Raw genomic sequence first — 18823 nt, 5'->3', positions numbered from 1 at the left:
GTATTAGCCATAGATATATGTATGTATATTCATTTATACTAATATTATAAAGCTGATGAGTTTGTTTGTTTGTTTGAACGCGCTTATCTCAGGAACTACTGGTTCGAATTGAAAAATTATTTTCGCATCGAAAATACCATTTATCGAGGAAGGCTTTAGGCTATATAACATCACGCTGCAACTATTAGGAGCGAAGAAATAATGGAGAATGTGAAAAAAAAAACGGGGAAAGTTATTCATTCTCGAGGGCTTCAATGATGCCCATAATAACTATTCCACGCGGACGAAGTCGCGGGCACAGCTAGTTCATTTATATAACAGTCATACATGCTGTTCAGGTAGCGAAAAATAAACAAAGTATGTGTGCATAACTTATTTTCTTCCCAAGCAAAAAAGTGAAAGAGAAACAAAGGAAAGACTAATAAACATACATACATACATATGATCACGTCTATATCACTTGCGGGGTCGAATGGACTGAATGGCCACGTTCAGCTATTTGGCTTAATGATAGAATTGAGATTCAAATAGTGACAGGTTGCTAGCCCATCGCCTAAAAAAGAATCCCAAGTTTATAAGCCTAACCCTTAGTCGCCTTTTACGACATCCATGGGAAAGAGATGGAGTGGTCCTATTCTTTTTTGTATTGGTGCCGGGAACCACACGGCACTAAACTTGGGATTCTTCTTTTAGGCGATGTGCTAGCAACCTGTCACTTTTTGGATCTCAATTCTATCATTAAGCCAAACAGCTGAACGTGGCATTTCTGTATTTTAATGACTGTTGGCTCTGTATCCCAAGTAGGTATACAAGCTTATAACTTAGTCGCCTTTTACGACACCAATGGGAAAGAGATGGACTGGTCCTATATTTTTTTCTATTGATGCCGAGAATCACACGGCGCGATAGCTACTTGTTTGGCAAAATAAAATATATCTATCAAAATGTGACGTGTCTCAAGTGACCCGCCCGAGTCACAGACACGACCTTGCAATGCCGGGGGCAATGACCTGTCGACATAGATAATTACAATAATATAATTACATATTTGAATTAAACATTTCTAAATTGAGGCAGAGTCCGGCTCAATTTAGGAATGTTTAATATAATAATATACAATTCTTCTTTAAAAGCGATGTAGTCGAATGCTGACCAGAGATGAGTTTCACAATATATGTAGTTATACCTATATTCTTTTTATTATTTAGACTGTTGTTAGAATCAAAGTCTTTTAAATACAGTTAGTAGATGTTAAGTGAGTTAAGGTAAGTGAGCTATTAAATTCTTTAGAAATAGTTATTGTTGAATATTTAAAGATTAATGTTGCTTTTTCATTGTATAAGTGTTTTGTATCTGTGAGGACCTGTAACTGATCATTTGTTTCACATACGTGGCGCAATTTTTTTTTTTAAACGGCAACAACCTTTTAAAAAATGAATAAATAATTCCGTTCCGTTACAAAATGATTAAGTCTTCCAAATGAATAAATAATTACAAACTCACCCATCCGAATGAAGACCAGGGCACTGAACATGGACAGCACGACCGGACAGAACACTCCGGCGAATGTGCCCACCTTCTTGATACCCGGGACTTCGGACCTGAACTCTCCGAACTCCACATAACCTGAAACAAATATGTATGTGTAATGACTACTAAGAATAATCAAAAGACTGTATTCTCATGCATCTAACGTTTGAATGTACATACATACAAATACATACATAAAATCACGCCTCTTTCCCGGAGGGGTAGGCAGAGACTACCTCTTTCCACTTGCCACGATCTCTGCATACTTACTTCGCTTCATCCACATTCATAACTCTCTTCATGCAAGCTCGGCGGTTTCGGGTACTTTTGACCTGACCCTTTACCAGGACGTTTGAGTGTACCTACTTATATTTATGTATGTTTATATAGTTTTTTATTTATGTATGTTTATCATTAATTAGTTTATAATTATTTGGTTCCCCAATGCTTTTAATGTACGCTGCCTCTTTGATTTTGGATTCTCCTTTATATTTTGGTTGACTAGAAGAAATCCAGATTGTGATAAGTCCGCTATTGTACATATTCTTCTAAATCCAAGGACTGTTTTCTATTTTTGTTACATTTCTTTTTATGTGCAATAAAGAGTTTAGAAATAAACAAACAGTCTACCACGATCAAGGGCTTGGGTTCACCTGCAAAGGTTGCGGAGGTCAAACGGGGGTCAGTCATTAGTGTAGACCTTGTTTAGCGTAGTGCATCCTCACGACTCTGGAGAGAAGCCCGGGGTAAGCCCTTGACCATGGATCCTGGATTAAGTGAGTCATGTTTATACACAAAGCGATTCCCATCTGACCTCCGCAACCTTTGCAGGTAAATCTAACCCGTAATAGATCGATCATGGTTACACATACCGTAGCCCGAATTCACAAGTTTCCACAAGATGTTTTCCCTCACCGTAAGGGCATCGGTTAGTATACAAACTAATGTACATAATTTCGATAATTGTCATTGGTATATGGCCCTGGTGGAATTCGAACCAGTGTCTTGATGCGCAAGACGCAGTTTAACCTTACAATTCGACCACCAACGCTCCACATACAAACCAAAATCATATTGGGATCAATATATGTAAGTACATAATGTGCCGTAGACTGTTTATTTGAAACTTTATTGCACAAAAAAATGTACAAAGGGCGGACTTAATGCCGTTTGGCACTCTCTACCAGTCTACCAGCTGTTCACAATGAGAAAGACGCTAAGAAGAGACCACTAAATTATTTACAGTTTAAAATTAAAAAATACACAATCACGAATAGTGTACCACGGTACATTATGAACACGAAACATATACAATCCAAAAAAAAACCGGTCGAATTGAGAAGTTCCTTCTCTTTTTTTTGGAGTCGGTTAAACATGAATCACCTTGAATGCACTTTTCATCCATAACCGACGTGTGAACCACACAAGCGCATACAATGCACTGATAAGTACAATTTCTTTGATAACACACTTTTTGCACAACTATGAAAGACTATTTGTATTTTAAAATAATTGTAATGCCGTATTGACAGCAAAATTGGATGAAGACTTCTATACTAATACTAATATTATAAAGCTGAAGAGTTTGTTTGTTTGTTTGAACGCACTAATCGCAGGAACTTCTGGTTCGAATTAAAAAAATATTTTTGTGTTGAATAGACCATTTATCGAGGAAGGCTTTAGGCTATAAAACATCACACTGCAACTATTAGGAGCGAAAAAAACGGGCAAAAATTATTCACGCTTGAGGGCTTCAATGATGCCCAAAATAACTTTTCCACGCGGACGGAGTCGCGGGCACAGCTAGTATTGAATATTATTACCTTCAGATGTTCTGTTCAGTCCACCGCTGCCAATCCTTTGTCTCAATTTGTGAATGAACCCGGGACTCCGAGCCGTGTTCACGCTAGGCGACAACGGGTCTAACATATCCACCATTTTGGGCTTTGTCACTGCAAACAACAATTAATTTGATCAATATACGTTCGTCTAGGTCTTCCCACTCCGACCTTTCCCTTCACACTCTCCTTGTATATCTGCTTAGTCAACCTGCTTTCATTCATCCCACCAAACCATTTTAACAATGTATTAAGTATGCAGAGATTATGGCAAGTGGAAAGAGGTAGTCTCTGCCTACCCCTCCGGGAAAGAGGCATGATTTTATGTATGTATGTGACAATAATTAAATTTAAATAAAACTAGCTTTTGCTTCATAGGTTTGTTTCTGTGGGAATTTACATTCCATGTTAAAACAAGAATAAATATTGTAATTATTATATTATTATACAACTGAATGTGGCCTTTCAAGACTTTTCGCTCTGTCTACCCCCTAAGGGATATTGACGTGACTATATAATATGTATACATAAATATTGTTGACTTACTTTTCTTTTCCTGGAGAATCAAGTTGCTTAAAAGTATAATTTATATATATATATATCAATTTTTTGTTTCAAATCAAAAAATTACCCTTTCCTTAATGGGTGAAAGAGGCGTAATTTTATGTACTTTTGACAATGTATATGTATGTAAATAACAACAAGATAAAAAGATTTTAAACTAAAGCAATTGAGCCAAAATAAACTCTGAAAAAGCGAAACTCAACTATTCATGACAATGACATTGGAGGAATACCTATTTAATTTTCGCTTTATATTGAAATAGATACATTGAGCAATTTTGGCAATGACAGATTGAAAGTAATTTCAAAGATATTTAGTTCAGGGATCTATTGCGTTGAGTAGGACTAAAAAACAGTAAGATTAAGAAATACGAAAAATAATAGGACCACTCCGTAGTGGTAGTGGTAGTAGTGGATGTCGTAAAAGGCGACTAACGTAACACTTTGTTTTTCTAATCTTCATTCGTTTTTCATTCAAACTCATGGTAGGTACTTACCTTCTTTGATACTCCAAATATTTCTTAATAAATACACACACACATGGTCACATCACATCTATATCCCTTGCGGGCCTGTTTGTGGCCATTCAGTCTTAAATAGACTGAATGGCCACGTTCAGCTATTTGGCTAAATGATAGAATTGAGATTCAAATAGTCACAGGTTGCTAGCCCATCGGCTAAAAAATAATCCCAAGTTTCTAAGCCTATCCCTTAGTCGCCTTTTACAACATGCATGGGAAAGAGATGGACTGGTCCTATTCTTTTTTGTATTGGTGCTGGGAACCACACGGCACTTGACTTTGATAAACTTGATGTTGATAAACCTCTGAAAACTAATTATCTTGAAACCACACAAGAAAGCACACATACATATAATCACTTCTCCATCTTGTCTCATTCTCTTATCCCTTACAGGATAAACAGAGCCAACAGTCTCATCAATCCATATTCAGCTGTATGGCTTAATGATGGTATTTATGTTCAGACAGTGCGGGGTCATTGCCTAAAAATAGGCTCCCAAGTTAATTAGTCAATCTCTTATTTACCTTTTACGACATCTATGGGAAGAGATGGAGTAGTACTTTTCTAAAGTGTAAGGAACCACACAGCAGCACACACAAGTATGAAACTCAGGGTATTCAGAAAGCCATATTTTATAGTTGTATGACTGATTAAAGTGCATATGCACCCAAGTCTGTGACCTGAATCTATGACCTAGAAATCTAAACCTAGTTTAGCTATGTTTTAGGAATTCATAATAGATAGCAAAAATAATCCCAAAGTGATCTCATCATGAGAACAAAGTACCTAAATGTCAACATTATTTACAACTTTAAAATATTTTGAATAAGGTTGAAGAAGTAAATGATTATGTTAATTTTCTTGGAAAGATGTACTGTGACATCTCATGATCACTATATAAAAAGGCGGATTATGACCTACGACATGAAAAGTGTACCAGGAAACTTTATGAAAACTTATTAAATACGTTTTTGTTTGTATGAATCATGCGAAACCACTTACCAAATGAGTTAGTTTATTTTCACGTCAAGTTTCGCTACACCTGTTATTTTTTCTAACGCATTGTTTCCAAAACACAAACAGTCAATTAACACTTAATCATAATAACACAAAATCAATCTAATTTACGCAGAAGATAAAGATAACAAAAAAAATACAATCTGTTATTCGGCGTCAGCAAACAATAAAAGCTAGGGATGTGATGCAGAAAACCAAAACAATTTTAAATAGGTGAAGGGCTTGTAGCTTATTTCTGATATCGCCACAGGCTCTACCTCACTTTACAATTATTATTTTCCTCTGCGATTTGAATGAGCCCGATTCATCGCTCCTGCTACAAATCAAAAAGTTTTTGGTTGTATAACTCTAGAAAAGTAAAATTAGAAATCAATATAGTTATGACTTATGTAATGGCATATAAAAATATATGCTATTTTGAAGATAAACACCACATTTAAAATTTACTGTACGTAGGTAAATTTTATATGTGGTGTTTATCTTCATAATAGCATATATTTTTGCCTTTTGCCTGCCTGTGCAATTCGAAAACGAGGCAATTTAAGCTATAAGTTAAAACCCTAAAACATTCTTATGGTAAAGGTAAGTATTCTTAGGAAAGGAATTAATCTAATAATTAAAATAACCCTGTATAAGAAAACAAGTTCATAAAATATATCCATCAAGTTTTGAAATTAAAACCAAAACCAAAGAACAAAACGTTATCAAAAAATACTTTCCCAACGCTATTCAATCACGTTGACAGTTTTGATTGGCAGTGACTTTGACACAATATTTTACTGCCTTAGACAGTAGAAGTAGACAGGCACTAGCAAACGGGCTTAAAGCTTTCCAAGGTAAAAATAATAAACACACACTGGCCAACACACACACTAGTCGATTTCCTGCAACCCCCACGCCGCCTACAACCACACCGAGTATTGTCACTGACAATACTCAAAGCCAAGTACGTACCCGTCGTGTTGAGTCTTACTCGTTGAACCTAATAATATCACTCTACCTGTGTGTGCCCACCCACAGACTACTATTATAGTTAATTATATAGACATTTAGTCTATCCGTTTCGGGGTAAACAGAGCTAACAGTCATTAAAAAGCCTAAGACCATGTTCAGCTGCCATAAGCCATAGCGTAATGATGGAATTGAAATTTTAATAGTGACTGTTCCTAACCCATCGCCTATCCCAAGCTCATTAGCCATTCTCTTAGTCGTTAAAAGTTGGAGTGGTCATGTAATATTAAATACTAGGAACCACTTGGCATCTATACTAATATTACAAATGCGAAAATGAGCTTATATTACATAGTTATAATCTCTTCACAGTTAAACCACTGAACCGATTTGCGTGATATACCTACATATAGTTACGATCCGGATATGGGGTATTCTTCACGAGGGCAGAGCCAGGGCCGGTGAAAGCCAGTGAAGACAATAAAAACACATTCAATGTTTGAAAAGTTACATTTATTTTGGAAATTAGGAATTTTTAACATACAGACCAAAATTTGTTTACAGATTGTATCACATATTATAAAGTTTTGAGTAAAACTAACTGCAGAGAATCAGAACACATTTCTTTAGAACCCTGATTTACTCCAAATCCTTTCCATCAAGAGATCGCCCGCCTTTGGGTGGTGTCCCCTTTAGTGAGAGTGACGCTGATTTGCTCAAATCAAGTTTCAGATATGGTAAAATATATATCAGTGCTCATTGCTTCAAAGATGTATGTTCATCAAATACCATGCAAGTGTTAGTCTTATAAGAAGTTGACAAGGTAAATTAATTATTCACATAGCAACAATTTTGTAATCTTTTTTTCAACTTTTGCTTTTTAGTAATTTCAAGACTGAGCAAGAGAAGCGAGTGAGGTCTACATCAATATGGAATAAAAAATACATTTATTGTATTTATGTAACAATCAAACAGTTAAGTCTTATTTTGTGGAAATTTAAAATGTATGTAGGGTCTGTTAATAGAATTTTTAAGTTTAAAGGGCATCAAAACTGGTAAATTAGTTTTTGAGATATTCACAATTTTACAAAAAATTTATATGTACAAATTTTGTCTCTGTTATCAAATGAAATTCCTCTCACATTTGGTCAAACTCCATCACTTATCATTAATGTAATTAAAGCTTAAGAATAAACCTAATTCTATATTCTATCTAATGATTCTAGCATTATGATGCTATTTCCTCGGATTACCTGCAAATAAATTAAATGGACTGGATTAAAATACAATGACATTGTTTGTGTTTAGAACCCCCGACATTAAATTATATTAAAGATATCTTATATTACATACATACATGTAGTCACATATATGGCCTTTATGGGGTACATAGAGCCAAGTCTTGAAAACTAATAGGTCATGTTCAGCTTTTTAGCTTGATTATAGAACTGAGATTTAAAAATTGTCAGGTGCTTGCCCATCCGCCTATATTATAGAACAAAAATTTTCAATCTGAATCACACAACTCAGAAGATACCTGGCCACCCCTCATATGGTGAGATGGCACAGCTCACACACACATCTCAAGACACACTGTTGATAAAAAGCTTCTATTTTTTATGTATTTATTAAAATTAATCTCTCTTCGATCATTGGCTGGTATGTTTTTAATAATTTTTAGCAATTTCACTTCCATTAGATTTAGTAGCAGCTTTATTGTCCCAATATGCCACTGTTTACTAATTATTTATCAATGAATAGGGTATCAAAATACAGTACTTTAAAAGTCCAAGATGAGATAGTATCACTTCTTAATAGCTACATACCACCATGCCGATATTGTTGCGCTGTCCGTCTTTGCATTCTTCCACAGACTCGTCTAGCACAAGGTTCATGAAAGGATCGAAACCACGCAAGACCCCTGTCACGGCACGACCCGCGTTAAGTTTTATAGACAGCTTCTTGTCCATAAATCTGTAAATCACAAGATATTCCGGTAAATGTTTGCCAAAGTAAGGTTATGATTGACGCGCCGTTACCATAGTACATAATCGTAAGCAATTTACACAATTGTTCTTACTTTTTCAATTCTGGTGGGTGAGCCTTGGACATTATTAATGATTATGTGAACTATTTTAATGAAAACTCAATGAACGAGATGGAACTTTGATAATAACTACAAAATTCGTCACAATCACAACAGAAGCAAGCAAGCCAGGTTTTTTTTTTCGCTTCATTGCGTTTTCGTTCAAAAACTTGCCTAAACCAAAAATTTTACTGCACGCATATCAGGTAAATTTTTCTTTTGATTTAACTTAAACATAACAATTATTAAAATCTATAAAAATATGACTTTGAATTGAGAAATCAATACCTATGCTAAAAGCGGTTTTTTCAAATTATAAATTAGCCTCAGTTTTTGTTTATTGTGCAGGTATCTAAAATATTTCTTACCAAAACTTTTCGAACGCACCTCGATTTAACAGTGTTAGGTGTTGCTTTTACTAAAAATTGCTCACAAGATTATGATGAATTTGCAAAAATATATTTGCCTTTAAGAACATTTATAAAATATTTTGTCTTATAAATTGATAAAAACAAATTTATGAAATCATTGACGCAAATGCAATTAAATGTTTATTATGAGCGGTGTTGCCATATCGCAAAAACTCGTGAAAAATAGTAATGCTGCTAAATTACAAAGTACTCGTGCAAATACAGATTACTACTATATTTAATATCTTTTCAATTGGTACGGGGAGAAGTCATTCGTTTTATCACAATGTGCATGTGTACCTACACACACAATCAACTAGGGATGTGACATTGCTGATAAAAAATCGATTTTTATATAATCGATTTATTTTTTAAGTATGAAAAATCGATTAACAAATAATCGATTTTTCTTAAGAAAATAATCGATTTTATTATATTGATAGATTTTTTCCAAATTTTTCAATTTATGTCAAAATAAACGCCATATACATTATATCAATAGATTTATTCATTAAAAATAAACAACAGAATCAGTAAGTTCTTATACAGGGTGACATTTAATTTAACTGCATAAATTTAGCTGTTAAGTGTACTCATCTAAAGGATATTTAAAAACGTAAAAAGAAAAAAATATCGGTTCATATTTCAGAAAGTACGAAAAAAAATAAAAGTCCTAAATACGTAATATCACCCCGGCCGGCGGAAAAGCGACGCGTAAGATTCAGAGGTTAATGACACAATGCATTCAGCTAAGCGATCTCGACAACTCTGTAGGTACTTTACTTGATCTTGATACTAGAAAAATAATTTATTTTTCAGACATTTATTTACATGTTTAGTTTTAAATTATTTTTGTAGTATTGGTCTTAATAAAGCGTGTGACGTAGTTTTTGAGGGTTTTTTAAATGTGAAAATGATGAAGTTTAATTTAAATAAAAATAGGCTCAAACGGCTCAGAAGCATGGGTATAGTCTATGTTTAAAAGGATGCAGTTGTTTTAAATGTCACCCTGTATAATCAACACAAATTAAAGTTTATAACAATCAAGTTTGAGAATGAAGTTTCAGCAACGAATAATGAATAAAATATCAACCGAATGTCGGTAAAATACTGTTCATCGACTAATTCCATCTAGAGAATGTTTGATTAAATTAATCATCTAAACTGTTTTAAGAGCACAGAAAGAATGCACAGATGGCGTTAATGTAATATAATGGAGCTATGATAGTATTCTTTGGCAGTTCGCGTTCCGGGCTCAAAGCCAGAAGACAAAAACATAATTTCGGAGTGCATTTATTGGATGATTATAAAAATCGATTTTTAATCGATTATTAATTTTTAAAAAATCAAGTATAAAAATCGATTTTTACTAAAAAAAAATCGATTTTTAATCGATTTTTTCCATAATCGATTTTTTTTTCACATTCCTACAATCAACAAAAGCAAGCAAGTTGATGATAGAGTAGGTAGGTAGGTACTTCTTTCTAATTTGTGAAGTGTACAGCTGTGAGGATGAATGTCGGGTTGATATTCATCGTATTGTTATAAACAGCCACGTATTGTTTCGTTAATATGGTTATTTATTATCTCATGTAGCCACTTAGCATAATTACGTAGTGGAAAAGTTTGTGTTTGTGTTACCGTTCAAAAATGGATGAATCCGGAATTGATATGGCTTATGATCTCGCCTCTCTCCTCTCCAACGACTTTAACGCTGACCAAAAGATCCTAAATGAGATGACCGCGGCCCAGCAGCACCAGGAGTTCATGTTCTACGAGCTGAAGTCGAAAGCGGTGCCGATAACTGAAAGGTAAGTGGATTCTAATTAGAAATATGCTCCCGCGAAATACACTGCAATCATTCATTGCGAATATTTTTAGATGAGGAACAATTTCTCCAAAGTATAACGTAAAACGCCTGCTTCGCCTGCGACCCTGAATACTGGACTTGGCAAATCACCCAGTTCTACAATCTTGTTTATCCCCATAAAGCGTTTCGTTAGCATTCCTTTGTTGGATGTTTTCACGTCTTCAATAAGCGAAGATTGTGATTCTATCACATCTTACAAATAATTGATGCTTATTTATTTTGTTTTACTTTTTGTACAACAAATATATCTAAAATCACTTTGAATAACGGTTAAACTTCCCGCCAATTTAACAGTAAGTAGGTCGGTAGGTATGAATGAAACTCCTGTCTGACTTTTTTTTTCTAATTTTCCTCCAAATTAGTTGGTAGGTAAGATAAGATTGCCAGTACTAATTTTTATTATTTCATTTTCTCATATTTGACCTTGTTTACTTTTAATTAGATAGGTACACAGAGGTGATTCAGCCAAGTTCGGTTTGGTTATGTTTCAGCCGTGTTAGGAAATACAAGAGATAGAAATCGATTTACTTGGTACCTAGAACCTAGATGCATTACACAGTCACGTCAGTTATCAATGAATCAGTGTTTACACAAACGAAAAGATCGGATTGTTTGTTTTATAAAATGAATGGGCTCAATTGGCTTGTCAGTAAAAAAAAATATCAATTTAGCTCAGAGTAGGGGTCAAGTGAGGTCAAACATTAAGCACTGTTATGTACTTATAACTAGATACGGTACATACCTACGTAACGAATATGAGGTCTATGTTTCGACCTCTAATAATGAGTTCAAATATTTATAGTCGGCCAATATAATTGCCTTAGAGTACCCGAAACCCCCGAGCGTGCATTAAGAGAGTTATGAATGTGGATGAAGCGAAAGAAGGTAGGTGTTTGTGTTTAGGTAATAATACACACATATGTACATAAAAACACGCCTTCTTCCCAAAGGGGTAGGCAAAGGCTACGACTTGCCACTTGCACAAACACTGCATACTTAGATATGGGCATTGGTTCTTCATGATATTGGGCCCGAAATCATGAAGATCATAACATTTTTTGCCATAATCATTGTTTCGAGTTTTTTCGTCATTCGTCGCCAACTTCTCACTTTGGTTCAGTGTCCATCCTAGGTACCTACGTAGGTAGGTATGTGATTTATCTTAATTATGTTCATGTAGGTTTCTAATATCTTTAACATATCTTTGTAGGTATATTGACAACAGAATAGACTATAAGTTAACACAGCGCCACCTGCTAATGTTTTCGCTGGGTAAGGTTTTAGGTATTCACAATTCAAAGGTTACCTAGATGAGATCGCTTTTAGTGTTATGGTCGCCTTTTATAGCAATGTTCTAATACATGTGAATTTCCTGTAATTTATTGTGATGCTTCTTCGTCCAAGAGAGCAGCAGAGCCCGGGATCCACTACTCCTCTTCTTTCCTAGGCGAATTAATGAGGTTACTGTCGTCTGACCTCCGTGACCTAACAGAAAAATCATAAACAATACCTAGCATAGCATAGAATAGAAATACCTAGCACCGGTTTTACGATACCTTATCCCTTGATCGACTTTAACGATTTGCACGGGAAGAGAAGCAACTGGCACATTCTATGTTATTTATTTCGCTCGTAGACCAGCATAGATTGTCGTGCAACAAAGAGTTATTGTATTGTATCGTTTTGAATAAAGTTTTTTATCATACTAGAGGCCGACTTCGTCCGCGTGGAATCATTCCCGCGGGGACTCCGGGATAAAAAGTAGCCTATATGTTATTCTGGGTCTTCAGCTACCTACATACCAAATTTCATCATAATCGGTTCAGTAGTTTTTGCGAGAAAGAGTAACAAACATCCATACTGACATACAAACTTTCGCATTTATAATATTAGTAGGATATTAAGTCCTTACTAATAATGTTTCTTACTTTGATTAAATAAATATATTTTATTTGAAAATTTTGTACTTTATGTTCCACCTATACCAAACACCAATTTTATTATGTAAGGACCTAATATTATAAAAAAAGTTATGAAAATCGATAATAACGTTTAAAACGATTCGAATGCATGGAACTTGGCGTATCGCTTACATTAAAGTTCTTTTTTTAAATAACAAAAAAAATATATTTTCTTTTATTTTATGAAATCCTTTGATATAAACCACTATCTAACGTCACGCTTCGCCCTTGTGTTTTATTTTGACAGCAACTCTATAATTTTATCTTGGGAAGGTACCTATTTATATCTGAAAAACTAAGCTTTACCGACACGTGTAGGGTTCGCAAGATTCGCAAGATAAATAAATTCGTGTAATATCTTGTTTAAAAATAAAATTGTAATATTTAGCACCAAGCAAATATTTCTCTGGGTTCTTGATTGCTATAGTTTAATGACAATTGTATGCCAGCTGATTCTTTTCCCGCAGAATTATAAAATTAGGTCTAGGAAAAGGCTTATAAAGGCCTTTGGCGATGGGCTGGCAACCTGTATAGGTACATTTTTGTTTTAATCGTAATTCCATAAGGCCGTAACGCTAAACGTTACCTTCTAGTCTTGTGGCTTTTGCCTCTACCTACCCCTTAAAGGGTAAAAACCTGCTAAGACCGGGTTTTTATAATTTACTTATAGAAAGAAAATTGACTTCACCATTCAAATCATAAAACCGATTTTGGTAGTAGATAACAGAGTAGTGATGTTAAGTCAAAAACTAGATTCATATTTTCGAGTAAACATAAAATCGGTTAAGGTTAAGAAACATGTAACAATTCCGGAGAATTCACATTTTACGCGCACGAAGTCGCGGACAAAATCTAGTCAATATAATAAATAACGAACTGTAGGTCTATTATACATATCTAGATAACGGCAAACGAACTTATACAATGTAATTCATTGATAAGGTATCATTTAATAACTCATTTAATTTAGATGACCGCATGAATGGGATATTAAATTATTAATAACGTTGTCGTTAACTTGATTAACGTTCTTCTCGGATAAATATGTTACTATTCATATATCTTATAGAATATGTAAGAATATTAAAAAAAATCGAAAGACCGCCATCAAAGGGAAGATCTTCCGACAGGCTAGGTGTAATGTCTGGGGAAGCGTGGCTCAAACGATGTTGAACTCAGAGGTTGTATTTATGCTCCAATCCGTGAAATCTTTGTTTGCGCGATTTAGATTCCACGCTGCTATTGGCTTAGCGCGTCAATTTCTTCGCTATGATTGACAGTTGTCGTGTGATTGGCTGTTGTTGTGACGTGTGGCGTAAAGATGTCGCCACAATTTAAAAAGGTGTCAATGTAATCCCGTTGAAAATTTTAACTGAAAATGAGATGCCGAAGCTCCTCACCACGTTGGCATACATATATACATATGGTCACGTCTATATCCCTTGCGGGGTAGACAGAGCCAACAGTCTTGCAAAAACTGAATGGCCACGTTCAGCTGTTTGGCTTAATGATAGAATTGAGATTCAAATAGTGACAGGTTGCTAGCCCATCGCCTAAAGAAGAATCCCAAGTAAGTATAAGTACTCGTAGTTATTACTAAGTTCGTGTAAACATACTCAAGGACGGACTCATCACGATTACTATTACACAAATTTGAAAGGATCGTTCGTTACTGCTCTCTAATTTGCAGCCATAACGTCGATCGGTGTCGTGTGGTTCCCGGCACCAATAGAAATAGGAATAGGTCCACTCCATCTCTTTCCCATGGATGTCGTAAAAGGCGACTAAATGATAGGGTTATAAACTTGAGATTCTTGTTTACGGACTAGCATCTATCTGTCACTATTTGAATGTCAATTCTATCATTAAGCCAAACAGCTGACTTGTCAGTCTTTTCGAGACTGTCTACCCGGCAAGGGATATAGACGTAACTGTGTATGTACAAACAAAGTTTTGTAGTCTTACTTTTGTCATTAAATTTTATCTATTAAATTATAACCTTTTTTTTGGTTCAAAATCTACTAGTCAATGTTTTCTTGCTTTCTTTCAATATCTCCGATAAAAAGTCCTTGAACTCAAACAAGCACGCGGCAACGTGGTGGGCATTTCATTGCGGTGACGTACTGACAAACATACTCACTAATCTACATATGTATAGTAGTATTTACATGTCTGTCATTCTGATATATGTATAGAGCACACAAGTTTGTTGATATAGAAAAAATGCGGTTGAGATGTTGATGAGAGTTTTTAAATAAAGAAAGAGAGCGTTTGACCCGCGCCTGATAGGAAACATACATATAACCACGACTATATCTATTGCGGGTAAGACAGAGCCAAATATCTTGAATATATGATAGCTCAGAAATATAAAATAATTGACTAGCGGCCCACCCCGGCATCACACGGGTAGCATTATTACGTATTAACCTTGAATCACAAAAAACCGCATCAGTCGTGTACTTTTGAAGTTCTAAGCATACATACATACAGACATAGGCACAGACGCGGAAAGCGACTTTGCTTTATACTATTTAATGACAAAGCAAGCCCCAACGAATTGCTCTGATAACATCATCTTATCACTCACTTCATTACAAACATAGTATGTAAATATTAGTGCCCAAAGGTTGCTACTTGCTAACGTTCATTGAATGAAAGTATATAACCCTGCTTTTGCAGATGGGGGGAAAACGTCCAATTTGTTTTTGTTTTTTATTAAATACTAGCTGTGCCCGCGACTTCGTCCGCGTGAAATAGTTATTTTGGGCGTCATTGAAGCCCTCCAGAATGTATAAATTTCCCCGTTTTTTTCACATTTTCCATGTGATGATACTCGTAAATAGCCTTAAGCCTTCCTCGATTAATGGTCTGTTAAACACAAAAATATAAATTTTCGACTTCATCGTCACTGACCATCGGGTGGGAAGGAAGACAAATGCCTAATCCAATCTATACTAATATTATAAAGCTGAATAGTTTTGTTTGTTTGTTTGCACGCGCTTATCTCAGGAACTACTGGTTCGAATTGAAAAATTCTTTTTGCGTTGAATATACCATTTATCTAGGAAGGCTTTAGGCTATATAAAATCACGCTGCAACTATAAGGAGCAAAGAAATAATGGAATATGTTAAAAAAACGGGAAAAATCATTCATCCTTGAGGGCTTCAATGATGCTGCAGGGCGCTGATGATGTAACCGGGTATACGCTTTGACGAAGAAGAATGAATTCGAGATAAAAACGAATCAAAGCGCGTAAAATATAAACATTCGTTAAAAACTTAGACATACAGACATCAATTAACCTTAGTTTACCCCCGCTTGCCCACGGGACGACCAACAACACTATTATGGCATAGTAGGGTTGTCGCTTATCTTTTGGTTTTTTTTTTAGTAAATAAGGACTTTATTTACTAAAAAAAAAACAAAAGCAAATGAACGCGAATTTGTGTTGGTGACGCGATGGCACTAATGCAATTTCATGTATGAAGTCATTTTCATCAGTTTGATCGAGTTAAACTCGCACTAACCCCATAGTTCTCTTGTCCACGTACGCACCAATGTTAAAGCTATATTACTGCAAAGTTATGAAAATCCGTTCAGTAGTTATTGCGTGAAAGGGTAACAAAAACACACACATATGTACTTTCGTAATTATATACATAAGTAGGAAGTTGGACTTGAAGGATCAATTGAAGATAGCAATACCTTTTTTTTCATATATCAACTAATATTACACCGACTTACTTCAGGTTCAATCTCTGGTTATACCAAATACAAAAACTTGATACGGAACTTCTGAACGGAAAGGTTGTTAGCTCGTTGTCAATTTAAGATAACCAAAAATTTTTTCACATGTTTATGATAAAAGCCGAGACGGCAAAAGATTTAACTAATACGTGCCATATTTAAATTGCGCAATTTAAAAATGTGGTTATGTACTTACTTTGTTTAAAAAGATTGATGAATGGAGATGAAGCATGAAGAAAACTGTCAACCCCTCTGGGAAAGAGATGTGAATTTATTTAATATTTTCATATACATATGAAATGAGAACTTGGCATTCCCTAGCAAAAAATGTTACTATTTGAATTTCAATTCCACTTGAACCATAGCCAGTTGACCGTTGCCGCAGTCTTTTCGAGACTGTAAGCTCTCTCTACTCCGTAAGCTGTATGTTATAAATATATATTTATTATCGAGCTCTTCTTCAGAGTGGTGAGGATGAAACCGGAACTATCGTTGGGAAGAAAAGAAGAGAGAGAGAATATCCTATAAAAAAAAAGAAAAAAAAAAACATATGCCAACCCTACACACTTCAATATAACGACAATTTTGAATTGATCTCAATTCATTCCAATAGGTTTTGTTGTTGATAGCCTGCTTCTGAATAAAGACATTCAACAAGCAACAAGACCAAGAGATCGCGCGTGCAGCAATTTTTTAGCCCACTCGAAAAAAGAAGGTTGCTCGTAAAGGTCAAGCGTCGATGTGAAGTGCGAATAAATTTCAGCATTGAATTAGATCGATTTATAACAATGATTCCATTCCATTCCATGATGTGCCATATGGTGCCCATCACTTTTAAAGAGAATCAGGAAAGTCCTGGTGAAAAGTCAGGTCCAGCTCTACCCGAAACCGAGGAGTTTGCATGAAGGGTACAAATGACTATCGGGCGGTAACACTACCCATGATCCAACACAACACCCATCTTATTTTTTTACTATACAGTCAAGTCCAATTTTTCAGTATACTAGCGACCCGCCCGGTTTCTCACGGGCAACATTAATAATATAAACCTTCATCAGAAAACCCCCTTTCCAACATTTCAAACATGAACAAAATCCGCCCACAACTTTCCGAGATAAGCGCCTGCACTTAGACAAAAATTAAGGGCACTTTACAATATGTACCTCTAGTGATAAATGTAATGATATTGCCCGTTTCAAACCCTTTCTTTGTGTGATTTATTTCACAGTTACTCATAGTTCGTTCTACAATAATTACTTGTCAAACTGTCCACACTGCTGGCTGTTTGCCCAGATATGTTCGACTACCTCATACCTAGACTGTGCACATCCGCCGCTAATGTTTCCCAAAGCGTGCAGGGTTGCCTGTAAAAATTAATTATTGATTGCACAAATACATAACATTGAAATTAATTTTATATACCTACTATTACTTAGTTATGTACATTAGTTTGAGTGCTAACCGATGCGCTTACGGTGAGGAAAAACGTGGAGAAGCATGATTACACAATGTGTAATCATGATCCAATTTGTAAAAAAGCAAATTGTTTCATACATACATATGGTCACGTCTATATCCCTTGTGGGGTAGACAGAGGCAACAGACTTGAAAAAAATGACGGAATGTATGAAATTCGTACATTCATGAGCGTAATATTTATGGAAACCTTTCCAAAATTTTCTTCTTCGACAATTTGAGTGCGTTTGATCTCAATCTGTCTGTTGGTAAGTAAATTTGCGTCTAAGGCCGCATAACTTTAACATACATATATACCTTGCGGGGTAGACAGAGTCAACATTCTTGAAAAGACCGAATGGCCACGTTTAGCTTAATGATAGAATTGAGATTTAAATAGTGACAGGTTGCTAACCCATCGTTTAAAAAAATCCCAAGTTTGTAAGCCTATCCCTTAGTCGCCTTTTATGACATCCATGGGAAAGAGATGGGTTGGTCCTATTCTTTTTCGTATTGGTGTCGGGAACCACGCCGCATTACTTTTATGCACAAATTTAAAAAACGCAAAGCTTAAGAGTTCGAGTTTCTGACTCCTGTCTCAAAGCCTCAAGTTGTTAAAGCTAAAAGGCTCGATCATTCATAGTTTCAAGGGCTCATGACTTCCAGAATTAAGCGCAGACTTATTTCTCACAACCACAACACTAACTTTGGCATACATTAAGTAAGGTAAGGTTTGATGTAATGAAACTATCCTATCTATACTTATATTTTAAAGCTGAAGAGTTTGTTTGTTTGGACGCGCTAATCTCAGGAACTACTGGTTCGAATTGAAAAATTATTTTTGGTTGAATACACAAGTTGGACTTTCT

At 35.3% G+C, this 18823-nt stretch overlaps 3 protein-coding genes across 10 annotated transcripts in view; 1 reads left to right on the top strand and 2 right to left on the bottom strand.

The window, feature by feature from the left end:
* Positions 1–5661, bottom strand: part of LOC106142783 (solute carrier family 12 member 9) — a 36469-nt gene extending 30808 nt beyond the window's left edge. For all 6 annotated transcript variants that reach the window (XM_060951481.1, XM_060951484.1, XM_060951480.1 and 3 more), the window contains exons 1-3: positions 5456–5661; positions 3354–3482; positions 1504–1626 (exon numbers count right to left, since the gene is read on the bottom strand). In XM_060951481.1, coding sequence (XP_060807464.1) covers positions 1504–1626; positions 3354–3468 — 238 coding nt within the window. In that variant the 5' untranslated portion in view covers positions 3469–3482; positions 5456–5661. The remainder of the gene's footprint in view (positions 1–1503; positions 1627–3353; positions 3483–5455) is intronic.
* A 1864-nt stretch (positions 5662–7525) lies between these two features.
* Positions 7526–8668, bottom strand: LOC106142762 (probable small nuclear ribonucleoprotein G). The gene is made up of 3 exons (XM_013344641.2): positions 8502–8668; positions 8248–8395; positions 7526–7674 (listed from the first exon to the last, which is right to left on the bottom strand). The coding sequence occupies exons 1-3, from the start codon at positions 8531–8533 to the stop codon at positions 7624–7626; spliced, it is 231 nt and encodes a 76-aa protein (XP_013200095.1). The 5' UTR covers positions 8534–8668; the 3' UTR covers positions 7526–7623.
* Positions 8669–10352: 1684 nt separating this feature from the next.
* LOC106142776 (transcription factor EB) overlaps positions 10353–18823 on the top strand; it is a 93058-nt gene continuing 84587 nt past the window's right edge. For all 3 annotated transcript variants that reach the window (XM_013344678.2, XM_013344663.2, XM_013344664.2), the window contains exon 1: positions 10353–10728. In XM_013344678.2, the coding sequence (XP_013200132.1) occupies positions 10568–10728 (161 nt within the window). In that variant the 5' untranslated portion in view covers positions 10353–10567. The remainder of the gene's footprint in view (positions 10729–18823) is intronic.

This window comes from Amyelois transitella, chromosome 25 (assembly GCF_032362555.1).
Source record: "Amyelois transitella isolate CPQ chromosome 25, ilAmyTran1.1, whole genome shotgun sequence".
NCBI classification, from domain to species: Eukaryota; Metazoa; Arthropoda; class Insecta; order Lepidoptera; family Pyralidae; genus Amyelois; species Amyelois transitella.
The sequence above is the reverse complement of the archived record's forward strand: the minus strand, read 5'-3'. Positions and strand labels throughout refer to the sequence as shown.